General features: G+C 50.7%; 1 protein-coding gene across 1 annotated transcript in view; it reads left to right on the plus strand.

Moving 5' to 3' along the window:
* The window catches only part of PODXL (podocalyxin like), a 44,846-nt gene extending 29,921 nt beyond the window's left edge, over positions 1 to 14,925 (plus strand). Inside the window, exons 3-9 of the mRNA XM_062492433.1 lie at positions 1,955 to 2,118; positions 2,612 to 2,677; positions 8,041 to 8,197; positions 8,971 to 9,032; positions 9,124 to 9,288; positions 10,610 to 10,666; positions 11,757 to 14,925. Coding sequence (XP_062348417.1) covers positions 1,955 to 2,118; positions 2,612 to 2,677; positions 8,041 to 8,197; positions 8,971 to 9,032; positions 9,124 to 9,288; positions 10,610 to 10,666; positions 11,757 to 11,951 — 866 coding nt within the window. The 3' untranslated portion in view covers positions 11,952 to 14,925. The remainder of the gene's footprint in view (positions 1 to 1,954; positions 2,119 to 2,611; positions 2,678 to 8,040; positions 8,198 to 8,970; positions 9,033 to 9,123; positions 9,289 to 10,609; positions 10,667 to 11,756) is intronic.
* The last annotated feature ends 874 nt before the right edge of the window (positions 14,926 to 15,799 follow it).

The raw sequence follows: 15,799 nt of genomic DNA on the forward strand, positions 1-15,799 counted from the left end.
TCCTCGGTGGAGGTCGAGTCAATGCAGTCATTGAAATTCAAGGAATTAATCAGCTGGCAAAGCACAAGGATTGGCTTTTGGATGGACCAAATGGTGCCTGGAGCACCATCAACTGCATGGCTTCATCTCCAGTGACGGCAAACGGGACAGCAGGGATGGGCTGGGGACTGACGTGGGAGAGCTGGGGAAGCAGGGACAGCCCCCAGAGTGCTGCCCGTGGAAGATCCCTGGTGCAGCTGACAGATTAGGGAAGGATGTCTGGGCATGCACAGAAAATGAGCTTTAGATGACTAAGGAGATTTTTGTGGCTAAACTCTGAGTTTACAACCCCTGAGGAGTCTGACTTTGGTAGGACGTTCATCAGTGCTGCAGGAGGGCTTTGGCTGCTGTCTAAGCAGCATTTGGAGTGTCCACATGCTGTTTAGGACCTTGCTGAACACCATTAAGGTGTTTTCTCTGACCTCTGGGATTTGGACCTTGCTGAACACCGTTAAGGTGTTTTCTCTGACCTCTGGGATTTTACAGTCGTGTTAGCTCCTAGGTGTCCTGGTGAGGAACAGTTCAACCTCCCAAATTGGCATTTTGTCTGGTAGCATTCACAGGGAAGTCATCACCCTGTGGGACTGTGAGGGCTCCGTGGAGCCTTCCAGACTTGACTGGGATTGTGGGTTCAGCTCACATAATCACACTGGAGCTCTTTGTCATCTTCCCCTGGAAAATGCTCTTCTTGACCTGATTTCCAGTTACATGGAATACAGAAGCCACTCAAAAACCATCTCCATCCCCCTCAGCCTCCCAGATGTTGGGATCACTAAATGGGCCAAGGTTTTATTGCAAGTCCATCTTCACTGGCTTCCCCCAAGTCATGTTTTCATGCGTGGGCAGGAATGAGGTGAAATGGATATTTTCATGAAGGATGTTTCTTTTCCCTTTCTTTCCCCTCCTGCTCCACAGGACTGTTCTCCACTGAAGGATGATATATAAAATTATGTTAATTCAATTTTGGCCTCAAGCATTAAGCCTGAAGAGGTCTAAAAAAACCTTTATATTAAATAAATAGCTGGCAGAACACATGAGAAACAGATGGCTTTGGAATTAATTCTCTCCTGGAGACTTCAGAATATGTCTGGGAGAGAAATATCCCTCATTTTTTCTGTGGAAGAGGCAGGAGTCCTGAGAACAAACAGGCTGTGAACATCCTGTGGCATTTTAATTCTCTTTGTTACCACTTAAAGATCAATTAGGAAGCCATGTCTTCAAAGGGATCTGGGGAGGCAGGAGGCTGCTGTGCTCCTTGCCCTTCTGCCACTGCACGAACAATTCTAAGATGCTACAGAAGTTAACCAAGTCTTTGGAGCTGAGCTCAGGTGTCAGAAACACCTGAATGAGGCTGGCAGGTTTGGGACTTGTGCCCTCTGGAATACCAGGCAGGACACCTCAGGCTGTCTCCTGTAGGACCACTTCTAAGCTGTCACCCTGGAATTTTTCCATGGAGGTGCAGTCAGCAGAGGTTATGGCATTTCATCCCCTTCCAGCAGAGGTGGGTGGCAGATCCTGGGCAGCCGGGTCTGTGTCTGTTGAGGAAATCTCCATGGAAAACACCCCAGATAGAGTGAAAGGAGGGTCACCCCATACTTCTAAGTGATTACCCAGCTACCCGCACACAGCCATCCAATGGCCTTTGGTTCATCTCTCCAGAACACTCTGATGAGTTTCAGCAGCAGAAAATAAAACCAGTAATCAGATTCTTTCCACATCAAAGTTAATTAAAAAATATATATAAAATTGAAGAAGCAATCTAAAGCCTCTCCAGCCTTCAACACAATGAGCTTCAAGGCAGGGCTAGAGGTGAAAACTGATTTTGAGGTGACCCCTAACAGAGCTGTGCCAGCTGTATCCTCTATACTGTGTCAGTGTCTGTCTGCTTGTTTTTTGGTGCATATTGGGGAGCCAGACCAGAGTACCCACGATGCTAGATCTGCATCAACCAAACCCACCAGTGCTTCCCAGAGCCCTGACAGTGCCCAGCCACCGGCTCCAGCCTCGGGGGACCAGACAGACCAGACAGAGAGCTGCAGTTCTGGCCACCAGCACCCCAACGTTTCTTTCCCAAACAAGGTAATGACCCCAAATGGGAAGGTGGGCACCTCTCAGGGGTGTTAGTTTAGCTGCCATACCACGTGCATGTGGAGTCTGTGGCTCTTCTTGCTGTTTCTGTGTCAGAGAGAGAGACATCTGCCAGCAAAATAACTCCAGGTTGTAGAATCACAGGACTGTTTGGGTTGGAAAGGACCTTTAGAGGTCATTTACTCCCATCCCTTTCTCCTGGAGCTTTCCAGAGAAGAGACAATGAGGATGGAGGTGAAAGAGAGTGTGTCCAGGAGAGGGGTCTGGAGCACCAGGAGTGTCTGAGGGAACTGGGGGGGCTCAGCCTGGAGAAAAGGAGGCTCAAGGGGGACCTTCTGGCTCTGCACAACTCCCCAGGAGGGTGCAGCCAGGAAGGGGTCAGGCTCTTTTCCCAGAAAACAAATGATGGGCTGTTGCATTGGTGACCAGTTGTCCTTCCAACCTTTGTCTACCACTGAGAGTTGCTTTTCTTCTGCCTTTCCAGCTCATCTGTGAAGTCCAGGTGCAACATACCAGGCCCACCATTCAGCTGAAAGAACCCAGAACTTGTGTAAGTACCACTTTTTTGACTTCCATGGACAATTAGCAGCTGTCGGAGGTTCAGATTTTAACCTGTGATGCTCTGGGCATGTGAGAAAATGCCCAGAAATGAGGAAATTTCATCAAAGATGCAACCAATATAAAATGGTGAATGCAAACCCATGTTCAGCAGTGTCACCAGTGGGGCATGTGGCAGGAGGAGAAGAGGCCAGTGTTGCCTTCTCCAAGTAGAAGGACCAGCTGAGCCCACCCAGGTCTTACAGAAAGACAAATGGAAAATTTTAAAGGGTAAATATTTCCCCGTGCTAGCAGGAAAACTTTTTGCCTAAACTGAGGGGCTGGAATTTTGTCCCAAAACCCAAGAAAAAAAAAATGAGGTGCTCCTCCACAGTTATTGTGTACTTGCAAGATCTTGTACCTCACACTGGGGTGGGATGGCATCCAACTGCAGAGCAGCTGGGAAGCAGAGTAGCCTGGAGTTTGGGACTCACTGTGCTCCTCAATGCTCTCATAGAACCCTAAAATCAGAGGGGGAAAGCACTCAATTTCACTTGTTTCAGACCCTCTACAAGACCAGGGAGCAGTAAAATGTGGTGGGAAGGCTGGGGGCAGGCAAGCCCAACCCAGGACCACACACCAAGCATCTTTTCTGGTGTTACTGAGGGATATCCACCTTCAGAATGGTCCTGGTGAAAACTATGAGCTTCCTGCAATAGGGAAAATGAACTACACTGGTAAGTTCTAAACAGGAAGAAGTTTTAAGTTGGTGATAAAGAGGAAGAGACAGCAGTGAATGGCTGATGAGGTCCTGAAAGAATGACTGTGGGTAGGGCTCAGGGGTGGGTTTTGGCATGATAATGCTCTGGTTCCTGGCAGTGTAAGCAGTGGAAAACTGGCAGTTCGGGGACCTTCTCACAGCCTGTGCCATGGGCAGGGACACCTTCCACTAGACCAGGTTGCTCCAAGCTCTGTCCAACCTGGCCTTGGACACTTCCAGGGATGTGGCAGACTCCTGCCTTCTCTGGAAAACCTGCTCCAGTGTCTCACCATCCTCACAGTAAAGAATTTCTTCCTAATATCTAATCTAAATCTCTCTCTTTTAATTTAAAACTGTTCCCCTTTGCCCTGTCATCCCCTGTCCTAAGTGAATCACAGAATCAGCCAAGTTGGAAGGGACTCTCCAAGTGAAGCCACGCTGTGTTCACAAAACCCCTTCAGACACATAGTGAATGCAACTACTGACCACAGCAGCTCTTGAAATTCCCTGTACCTGGGTGATGGCCCTTCCTGGCAGCCCTGGAAAGGGCTTAGACCTCCCAGCATTATCAACTGTGCTCCTGGAGGAGGGAAAGCACCTACCTGCTGTCTGTTGTCACCTGCCTACTCTGGCTGCTGCTGGATGTAAATGCTCCTTGCCCACATGCCTGCAGTAGTGCTGATGTCCTTAGTGATGCTGCTCTGAATGCTGAGGATGATTCCAAGGAGGGACCTTATCTCCATGAAGCCCCAGCAGGATGGTCTCTCCTGAGACCATGCCTTTCCCCATGTAATGTCTGGACATGTTTGCAGGTTCATGCTGGAAAAGCTCTTCATAAAGTTTTGTATTGAATATATAAAAATATTCAATCAGATTGACAAAATCCAATTTTGGAGCCTAAAAGGACTTAGGACCATGGTGGTGTTTGAAGCTTCCCTCCTTCTTACCACTGTGATGTTCCAGAGCTGCTGTCCTTCCTGTGGAGTTGTACTGGGAGGCTTTTAGAAGCAGGGATGGTGGGGCTGGGAAGCACCAGGGAGCTGAGGGATGGGCAGACACCACATCTTGGCATCATGGCCTGCTCCAGGGCCATGGAGCATGTCAGCTGGTGAGCCAGGGAGTCTCCTACCCTGCTTCCCTTTGATTCCTCTAGGTGTAATAACAAGCCAGAGCACTGTTAGCACAAAATGCCAATGACACCCCCAAAACAGCCACAGAAAGGCTTCAGGGCTGCAAGTCTGCATCCTCCCATCCCATCGCCCTCCTCGCTGCCAAAGCACCTCCCCCCCCAGCTTGCCCTTCACTTCCCACTCGTTGTATTCCTGAAAATTGCAGCCCATTTTGTACCTCCCCAGCCCAGCAGATAACAGAGAAATGGCACTATATGGTTTCCCTGCTTTGTAGGCCCGGTAAACACGGCTGTAGCCAAATCCTGACAGCAAAGTGAAAAAATCCTCTGCGTTTCACAGCCCGTGGGAAAACAGGAAAGTGCGTGCTATAAGGAGAAGTGTTCCAGAAAAGCTCCAATCCTGTTCCGAGAACAAGCCAGAGTCAGGGTGGCATTGTACTGAAAATTTAGATCCAGCAAGAAGCCAGGGCAATGTGGGGGGACATGTCTGGATCACACAGGGCAGGAGAGAAGATGCTGCAGAGCTGCCCACCCCATTCACAGCTGGGCTGGTGGGGCAGCACCAGTGATGGGGAGACCCCAGAAAACAGTTGGGACTGAACCCAGGAACTGCAGAGTTTTCAGCCCACCACACCTCAGATTCTCCAGAAAACAAGGAACTGCAACTATAAATCCTTAGGAAAAAAAAAAAAAAAAGCCAAATATACAGCTGGTACCACTTTGTGGACTGTAGGTGTTTCACAGGCTGGTTGGTTTCCTGCATACTTCCTCTCCAGGTGATGCTTTGAACCAGTGCTGAATGGTTTGGTCCATGTTCCCCCACCTTCTCCTTCTCATTCCTTTAATTACAGCAGGATCTTAATGATTTTTTTTAGTAAGGCTTATTAGCTCAATATCTCACATTCTGCAGGATGGCTTCTTCCAAGGTCTGGCTCACAAATGTAATTTCAGTTGGGTTTCTCCTGCCTTGGAAGGGATGGATGGATGGATGGATGGATGGATGGATGGATGGATGGATGGATGGATGGAGGGATGTTCTGCTCCTCATCCTAACCCCAAAATGAGCTAGGTGAAGCAAGAAGTGATGATGGCAGCTGGCTGATGTAGCCTGAGCTGTGGTTCAGCCACACAACCCCGTGTCCATCCCCCAGGGATTCCTCCTCCATCATGTCCCCCACCTGGCACAGATGTGCCCAAGAAGCTGAGTCAGTGGATGCTGGGGAGCAGCAGAACCTGCTGCAGTGGGAGATGCAAAACCCACAGCAGGACCCCTCGAACGACTGGAATTGCTGTGTTCCCCCCACTGGTCTGGGGACACAGGACAGTCCCTGGAGCAGGCGGAGGGACTCCCTCACCCAGCAGGGTCGGGGTGCCCCCTCACCCCGTGCAGCTGGCGGGGTGGTTTGTTGACTCAAGTGCTGTTACCTCATTCGGGGATGTTGGTTTTAGGTCCCCGCCAGTGTGGGAACCGGATCCGAGCTGCTCGTCAGCGCCTGTCAACTCCGGCCAAGGAATGCGAGCGGCCCCGGCGGGGCGGGGGAGCTGCCGGAGCATCCCTGCGGGCTCACCCTGCCCCTCGCCAGCCCTGGAAAGGGCCAGTCCCTCCACTTCACCCCCTCAAGTGCTTTAGCCACTGCTCACCGGCTGCCGCTGAAGTGGTCTCAGCGAGGTTTCAGCCTCGCATCCCATTTCCCTCCCCACCCAAAAAAAGGGTGTTTCCCCCCCCCCCCCCCCAGTGGGGTGGTAGGGGAAGAAACAGATTACTGAAGGCTGGGAGAAAGCAGAGCTGCGGCAAAACCGGGGGAAGGAGGATGCAGGGAGGCAGCAGAGGCTTTCCCTTCCTCCGCCAAGCAGAAAGTGCTGCACAGACAGGGACTGATAAATCTCAGGACATTCCAAGCGTAGGAGCACAGCCCAGCGTCCAGACGTGATAAAACCACCGCCACCACCAAAACACAGTCCCCTCCTCCCTGTCCTGCTGGGAACCAGCTTTCCAGGGAATGCTGCCCTCGGGCTGGGGCAGATTTCCCTCCCGGCTCTTTTCCTAGGGATGGATGGTACAGCCCCACCGAGGGGCCCCGGGGGAGTTCTGCCGGTGCAAAGCGAAAGGACAGGCAGGGGACATTGGCCGTGCCCGGGGACAGCCAGAGCTCACCCTCGCACCGTATCCGGGGCCAGCCTTCCGCCCCGGCAAGTGCATCCTGTCTCCAGTGCTGCTTCCCAAGTGTTTAGATAAGATGGGGTGAGATTAGGTGCGTCCCTGGGCAGGGCAGCTCCCATCCCTGCAGTGCAGCAAGCGGGCTGCTGCCAGCCACCGGTGGTGTTGGGATGGCAGGGGAAGGTTTGGGGTGATGGAGCAAGCAGGAGCAGAGCCTTTCCCAGCCAGGCACCTCATTTCAGTAGGGATTAAGGATTTTTACACGCAGGACCTGTATATACAGCCCCTCTCATATAGGACCCGTGAGGGCCAGGTCTGTGCACAGTCATGGAATGATTTAGGTTGGAAAAGCCTGCTAAGATCATCAAGTTCAACCATTAACCCAGCACTGCCAAGTCCACCACTAACCCACGTCCCCATGTGCCACATCCACACGCCAGGGCCTGTGCAGACAGGAGGGTGAAACCTTCTACCTTAGTCAGCTCCCAGATGCTACAAAGCATCGAGCAAAAAAACCTCAGGAACATCACAGAGGGAGTGTGGGCTCCATCCACCCCTCTCCCATCTCTCCAGGGATGCTTTGGTTTGCCCGGAGAAGCTGCGGTTTCCCATCCCTGGAAGTGTTGAAGGCCAGGTTGGATGGGAGCAATCCGGTCTATGGAAATTGCCCCTGCCCGTAACAGGGAGTGGAACTGGATGATGTTTTGGGTCCCTCCATGATTCATTCTGTGATTCCATCCAAAAGCAAGACACACTCTTGCTCTTTTCTGCAGAGCTGTGGGGAAGTTTAAGGCAGGACAGGGATCTGTGTTGGTGGAGACAGAAGGAAGAAAGGCTGGGGAAGCCTGTGGGGGAACTGTGGGGCTGCACAGCCCTGCCCTGCTCCCGCTGTGGCCCCCTGGCCTCCCCAGTCCCCCCCGCCCTGCTTCCCTCAGGGACCTGCTATTCCTGGAACACCAAAAGCTGCGGCTCACAGATAAGGCTGGTGCACGGCTCTGCTGAGGAACAGCAGCCAAGAGCTTGACTTCTTGTAAAGAAACTACTTTTAAACTTTTCCTGTTCCCTGGGAGGGCTGGCGGCAGCCGGGCAGTGCACGGGGATGAGGGAAGATCACAGAATCCATTTGGTTGGGAAAGACCTGTGAGATCACCGAGTCCAACCCATGACCCAACACCACCCTGTCAACCAAACCATGGCACAGAGTGGCACATTCAGTCTCAAAGGGGTCATTCTATAAGGATGGGACGTCCTGCAGCCCTGGCAATGGGGCGGGATGTTCCTGGGCAGTCCCTGGGTGGGGAGCAGTGCTGACCCTTGCTGTCACTGCAGGATGAATGGAGGACTGCCAGCAACAACAACTCCTTCTTTGAGAGCTTCTGCTCCACGGCCCAGCGCGTGTTTGACGCCAGCAGGGACTCGTGTACAGTGATGCTGATGGCCTGCAAGCCCAGCTCCCACCACTGGGCCGTGCAGGTGGTACTGCACCGTGAGTATGACCCCACCTCCTGCTGCAGTGGGGACCCTGGAGCTGGAGGCTTGGCAGAGCCCCCGGGTCTACCAGAGCTTGGCCAAAGGGCTCTGTTCCCCATGGCTGTTCCATCCCAGTGGTTTGGGGGAGGTACAGTGATCCCAGAAATGAGCTTTGTGCCCCAAGGAATGCACCAGATCCCTCTGCCATGTTGAGTCAAGGCATTGAGCAGTCTCCAGGAGGAAGAATTCCTCCCAGGTGATGAAAACTGGGTGCCAAGTTCAAATCCTGCCCCGAAGACCACAGAGAGGAGCTTATTGCCCGCGTCAGAGCCCTGCTGGGATACCCAGCTCAGCCTGGGGGTGCCCAGGAGATAGAGACATCTTGATGCCCTAGCACAAGGGGGAGGAAGGCCTGAGGTCCATCCTGCTCTTACTCATCACCAGATCAGGGGTCGGGTGGGTGATCCAGACTCCACATCCAGCCTCAGGGAAGGCACCCAGGCACTGGGGACTAATCCTTGAGGAGCCAGATACAGCCTCTCACTGGGCTCGCTTGTAAATCACCCACTGGAGATGGATGGTGGGGCCTGGGGGCTCTGGGGCTATCCCCTTCGAGAAGACATCCTGGCTTCTTGTCTGGCTGTGAAGCACCTACAAGGGTAGCCTTCATCCCCATGTATCTTCATCCACCTCCTCCAGAAATTGGGTCAACCCTCTGACCAGGAGATGGTGGCACAGCCTGTCCCTCCTCCACACCTTGTGCTCACTGAAGCCTTTTTCTTCCCCCAGTTCCCTTGGAGTCTGAAGAAGTCCTCACAGAGCTGAAGGAGAAAAAGGACAAGTTAGAGGAGGTGAGTGGGTCCCTGGTCATGGCACAGCTGCCCCAGGGACGTCCCCCAGTGGTGGGTGGCACAGGAGCCTGACCTGTCCCTTCTGTGGCAGCTCGGCATCGTCAACATCACCTCTGACAAAATGGTGGAGGACATGACCATCAACGACGAGTTCAGCACCCCCCTGATCATCACCATCATCACCCTGGCCGGCTCCCTGCTGCTCATCGCTGCCATCTATGGCTGCCACCAGCGCTTCTCCCAAAAGAAGGACCAGGTAAGGTGGCAGGAGGGTGGGACAGCTATCCCAAGACTCTCTGCATCCCAGAGGCACCTTCAGGAGATGAGGATGATGAGGATCATCAGTGTTGCTGTCTCTGCTGATGGAGACATCCTGGCTTGCTCAGTGGGCACCACCTTGGGTCAGAATTTTGACAACAAAGGATCTGTCAATCCAAAACCCCATTCCAGAAACAAGCTGTATCACTCAAAAAATTTCTAAAAATATTTTTACAAGTAGTGGAGCTGGGCTGGGTGCCAGGCTGTGTGCAGGGAGGAAGGAGGGCATCAGCAGGAGGGGCATCGACACCACAGGGCTCAGTCTTTTAAAGAGCTGGGTCAGGGCCAAATTTCAGAGCAGCAGCAGTAGCAGGATTTAAAGAAAGAACCAACACAGGAAGAAAAAATAATGTGATTTTTATCTCAGGAAGCAATATTAGGTGATTTTAGTGTAGCGTCCACCTGCAAGGACTGGCCATTCCCATGCCTGGGGCACCAAGGTTTGCACTGGTCCCAGCTGCTGTTCCTGAGGATTTAGCTCTAGGACAGACAGAAACAAAGAAAATAATTATGAAATCAGATTATGCAAGCAGGGTAATCTTCCGATGGAGAAGCAAACCTACTTCACTCCTACTTCAAATCATTTTCCCCTGGACCAGCTCATCCTTTCTCAGTGATCCCAACCTCTGCCCCATGGGAAAAGAAGGGATAAAGCTTTAAATATTTACAGTGCAAGGTAGGTGAACACAGAAGGGAGGGAAGAACAAGCCAATGTCCCTGCCAGACTTGTTCATACTTACCAGGCTTGAATTTTTGGGAAGAAACAGGGGAAAAGGCAAGACCTCAATAAATATTTGACCTGCACTGTGGTCCCCTTGGAGCTTCCAGAATTTCATCATCCGTTGCATGAAACCTCCCTGGCTGGGGTGAAAAACATCCCACCAAGGACAGATAACATCCTAACACTCCCCATGTTGTTCAGAAAATGGGTAGAAATAGGGTATTTTTAGTGATGGGAACACATGTCCCTAAAATAACCTGGTGGAGAGGAATAGGTATCAGTCCAACTTGGATGTTCCAGAGGTAAATTCCCACCAGGCACAGGATAAATTAGCAAAACCAAAGCAAAGGATGCCATTTCTGAAAATCAAACACATTCCTCCTTCCTGGCTTTGTTTTTGGGTGGTTTCTTTTGTTCTCCTGTTTCGTTTCCAAAAATGACTTGAAAGTTTGTTGTTTTTTTTCTATTTTATTTTTTTTTCCTTCAACCCTCCTCGTCCCCCACCTCCCTCCTGTTGTTTTATCTTGGAAATACCCAGAACATCCACCCTGATGTCCCCGGGTTTGATGATGGACATGTGGCCCTGATCTTTAATGTGAGTTCCAACACAGGGATCGGAGGGGCGGGCGCCGCATCCGTAACACCCTCAGCTCTCACCTCTGGTGCTTGGTAGGGCCCAGGAGCTTTTAACAGGACTAAAGCCCAGCTTTACAGCCCCTTTCCCGTCACTGCATGGCTGGAGGGTGCCTTGCCATGGTGGGAGAACAGCAATCCCACAGGGAAGCAGCCCTGGGGAGAGCCCAGATGTGTCCTCTGCTTTTGAGCATCCCACAACCCCCACCGTGCCACGAGTGACACAGGGGACTCCCAGCAGCACCTTTGCAGCCCCTCTGCCAGTGCCAAGCCCTGCAGTTTTGCTTCTCCAACCCTCTCCTTCTCCATGGATTCCCTCCCATGCCTGTCTCCTGACATTTACTAGGAGGACTGTAACAGCAAGCTGTGAGTCCAGGCAGATTTTAACAGGGCTCCCCAAAAAGGGCTGAGCAAGGACTGCAGTTCCCCACTGAATACCTCTGGGGAAGGATGGGGATGCAGGAGCCCAGGTGGATGCAAAATTAGGATGGGCTGGGGTTCTGCCAAGGGCTGAGCTGGAGCCTGAAGAACATCACCCCAAAGGACTCGGGTGACAAAGTATCTGATTCCATCTTCCCCTGCCTGATTTCCATTAAGATCTCCAGAATGAGGAGGGATAATGCTGAAAAGCTGGCAGGTGGGAGCTACCCCTGAGTAAAGGAGAATAATAAAGCAACTAAAAAAGGGCAGGGGTGGAGAGAAAGGGGAGGGGAAGAGCATACAGTAGGGAGGTAGGAATGCAGTGATGTTCAACCTCTTCCCAAGGTCCTGGCTGTAACAAACTGAAGCTGGCAGCTGCTCCTGGAGGTTTTCCACATATCTCTGGCTACTCTTTCCTCCTTCCCATCATCAGCACAGTCTTCCTCTTGCCAGCTCCATGCTATCCCCTTGCTGCCCCCTGCGTCAACCTCACCATGAAAGTCTCTATATGTAGTTTACAAACCTATATGGAGCAGCTGTCACGGCTGGCTGGGAGGTGACAGCCCTGAGGTGACACTCACAGCATGGCCAAGGTGTTGTTCAGTAGGGTTTATGGTTTTCTTTCCTCATAGCAGCGCCTGACTGAGGAGATGCAGACCATGGAGAACGGCTACCATGACAACCCCACGCTGGAGGTGATGGAGACCTCCTCCGAAATGCAGGAGAAGAAGGTGAACCTCAACGGTGAGCTGGGGGACAGCTGGATCGTTCCTCTGGACACCCTCATGAAGGAGGACCTAGAGGAAGAGGAGGACACGCATTTATAGGATGCAGAACTTGATCAAGAGAAAAACAACCACCCCCCAAAAATCCCATAAACCTTACACACATGCACACAGAGCTCCAAAATAAGGCAAAATTCTCCCCATAAAGCAGAAAATTCTTTCATTAACTAATCATGGCCCCTTGTGCCACCGCATGGGGTGCAGGATGGAAGAGGAAAGGACATGAGAAGACACCTCTGGGGCATATCAACACAAGCCACATCTGGCTAAGCATCCTCCATCCCCCATCCACCTCCCAGGCCTGACCTGACCACCCTGTGGGCAAACAGATTGGCTTTGCTCCTGAAGAGCTGCTGGTAACTCCTCCAAGCATGTCCCCTCCCATCCCACATTCGACCACGCCAGCTGCACCCTCCAGCTACTGAGTGACTCAAAAATCAAGAGAAATAAAGTAAATAGGATGGGAGATGGAGCACATCTGACAGCAAAGCAGCACTTGGCAATTACAGCTCCAGAAATGCTCTGGCCCACAATGTTTAGTCATCACCCTTCCCTCCCTGACACTCAGGTAATGCATGAAAAAAGCTGGAACAGCCTGTTTCTTTTTAATCCAGTTTCCATGCTCTCCTCAGAGCTGAAACACACAAGAGTCCCTTGTTGTGCCATAGGCAAATGGATGCATCCCAGCAGAACGGCAGGGACGCAGGCAGCAGTGCCGAGTGATGCTCAGCCCTGCTGCCAAGGGCTGTGCAACAGAACCTGAACCCACATGGAGACAGAGAGAGGTGCAGCAGCTTCTTGTTTTGAAAGGATGAGGTGGAGGGAGAGGAAAAGGAGGAATTCCTCGAGTTCATTTCTCTTAGGAAGGGTGTGGAGAGCAAGAGCAATGCCTGGTCTCTAGCCCAAGTATGACACTGGGGGTTTTGTGGTGCAGGAGCCCAGCTCTGGTACTTCATTTCCCTACAGAAGGATCACTTGCCTTCCAGGAATTATACAGCAACATCTCACAGCCCTCATCCATCCTCCACGAGACTGTGGGACACATGCACCACAATGGTTTGTGATTTTTGAGGGCACATTTTTCGGCGTGAGCAGAAGAGGTAGAAGAGCAGCAGAATGTGAGCCAGGGAGCTTGATGGCATTCAGGTGTCCCTTGGTGTTTCATCCCTTCGAGGTTTAAAAGCTCAGCCCATGCTCTCATGCTCTTCTTCACAAGCCACTAAAATAACAGAGATCTGAAAAGCAACTTCCAGCTCAGCAGCAAAGCTGGGACTGAGCTTTGTCCTGCAGCCCTTGGTTTGTCACCCAAGGTCTCCTTTTGCTGAAGCCTTTAAACGGGAGAAAAAAATCATGGCTGAACTGAGGCCATTACTGGATTTTGATTCCCCACCACAGCTCCTAAATGTCTCTAAAAGGTTGAGGAGAGTTTCATGCCTTTGCTCTGGTGAAGCAGCTCAGTCCTGGCAGAGGCAGGGATCATTCTCCAGCTGGGCTCCATCCTCCAGCACATGAGGACCAGAAGGTCAGTTGGCTGAGTCCCTCTCCCAGCGTGAGGATGGTATTTGTCCCAAACCCTCTGCAAGCCAGAGGAGCTGCAGATAAGAGTGGTGCCCAAACATGGCCCTTCTCCTCTGCTTGCTGTAAACCAAGGCACAATGGGGAAATTCTCCTCTGCCACCAAGTCAGCCTGACTGGGAGCTGCTCCCATGGCTGCCCTGAATGAGGGGAAAAGCAGAGCCAAGCAATGGCAAGCCTGGAGAAACCCTGGTGGAGTTGGGAGTACTCAGGAAGGAGGGGGTCAGGGTGTTTTGCTCAGTCCCAGGACAGGTGCTGACAGAAAATAGAAGTGGCTCTTCCCCCTTCTGTCCTGCACTGAAGGGCAGAGTCTGAAGTGTTTGAACCTTTATATTTTTGTATGTAAATATTCCTGCTATTCATTAGCAATGTATTCTGCACACTTCACTTACCTGTGCACTGCACTATGGGGAAGTAATTCTGGAGGGGAGGGGAAATAACAGAATAAATAAATAAATAAATAAAACCTTAAAATCTTAAAAAGAAAAAAAAAAAAAAGAAAAAAAAAGAAAGAAAAAGCTAAAGGCCAGCCTGGTAGGGGATTAAAATTTGACATTAAGCAGAAAAACACCTGTTGCCCAGGTAACTTTGTGCCACAGCTTTGTCCATGTTCTGGCAGCATCAAGTTCAGCTCTTTAACGTGGCCACGAGTCTCAGAGAATGAGCTCGGCATCCAGAATTGCTCTTGTGAGCATTGTGGCCTCCCAGCTGCCCTGACAGACAAGCAGCAGGTCCATGACCTCACATTTCTGTCCTTCACAGAAAACAAACACAGTGAAACTAGGGCAGGAGCAATAATGCAGCCACCAGGGCTGGAGTTGCCACAAGGACACTTTTGGCAGGGCATCTCCAGGCATCGGGCTTATGCTTTTGCCCTTATGCTTTGGTATATGCCTAAAGATTCCCCCTTCCCAGCAAAGAGATGCCAAAGTGCTTTAATGAGGTCCAAAGACTTTCCAAGAGAACCCTACAGAGGCTTGAGATTAAGTAACCTTAAATCTTTCCAAGCAGAGACCAGTGAGGATATTAACTGCTCAGCAAGTGCTTATAGTGATTTATATTTGAATAGGAATTGTACATTTATTTATTTTTCCAGACACCGTATTTTTAAACCACTAATATTTTATAGTAGATTTTCCTTCCCCTATTTAAAATAACTATTTCCACAGGGAAAGAAAACAGTACTTTTTTTTTTAATGTTGAGAACATTCTTTTTTGGAAAAAAAAATCAGGTAGGAAATGCAGCAATGAGCATCTTTGGCCTTAACCCTTCCCTTCGGAGACTGTAGCCATAATTGTTAGACCAAAAATAATAAATTTGTAAAAAAAATTTCCGAGGCATTTCCTTCTTCCTTGCCCCTCCTCCCTTCTCTGCACTCCCCTACCCCAAAACAGCTTTAACATCTCACACATTGTACAAAGAGATTCCTGCTCTTACCTTTCAGCGAGAGCTTTACAAGCAGCTCAGATATCCTTGCAAGAGACTTTTCTATTTTCAGATTCACGAGGAAACGTGTAAATACTTTAGGAACATTTTATCTCCCGCTCACAGTGCCATGACCCAGCTGACGAGGTTGATACTGTGACTGCTGCCTACAGAAGACACACAGAAGTCATAATCCATGAGGGACTGGAGAAGGAAGACCTAATTCCCCAGGTGGTTACCTGTTGAACCTTGCACATATAATAGAGCTCTTACATAATGTGTGTAGCAGCATCTCTCATGGGGACAGGAGTCTGATTTACACTGGAATTTACTGAGGAACTGGATTGTAAGAGATTATTCTTGCATTTTCCTACAAATATATTTCGAGAGCATCATGTATTTCTGTCAATAAACATTCTTATGTAAAAGATTTGTGTCTTTGACTGAGTGAGGAGGGGGTGGGCAGAGCAGAGGACAAGTTCCAGGGTCACAGCTTCCTGCTCTGGAGATGCTCCATGGAACTAAACCAACCCAGACCTTCACAGGAGCCAGCCATGGAAGAGCCTGTATTTTTCCTATGCAGAAGGAAGTATTACAGTGGTGGAAAACCTATTAAATTTAAAAACTAGAGGACTCAGAGGGGTGGGAAGCTTGGGTGATGTGAGGGCCCCCCCACCACAGCCTGAGCACTTTTTTGAGCTATTGGTGCCTTCGGGCTGTCAAAAGGGAAGGCAACTCACCCTTATTTCTGCATTTCACCCTTAATTATTTCTGCACTTCATCCTAACTCACCGTGGTCTGCAGCCCCATCTCGCACTCAGGTCAGACTGTGGAGGAGGGAACCAAACTTCACACCCATAAAGCAGGAGAGGCATCACCCCAGGGCAGC

The sequence above is a fragment of the Cinclus cinclus genome, chromosome 4 (genome assembly GCF_963662255.1).
Source record: "Cinclus cinclus chromosome 4, bCinCin1.1, whole genome shotgun sequence".
NCBI classification, from domain to species: Eukaryota; Metazoa; Chordata; class Aves; order Passeriformes; family Cinclidae; genus Cinclus; species Cinclus cinclus.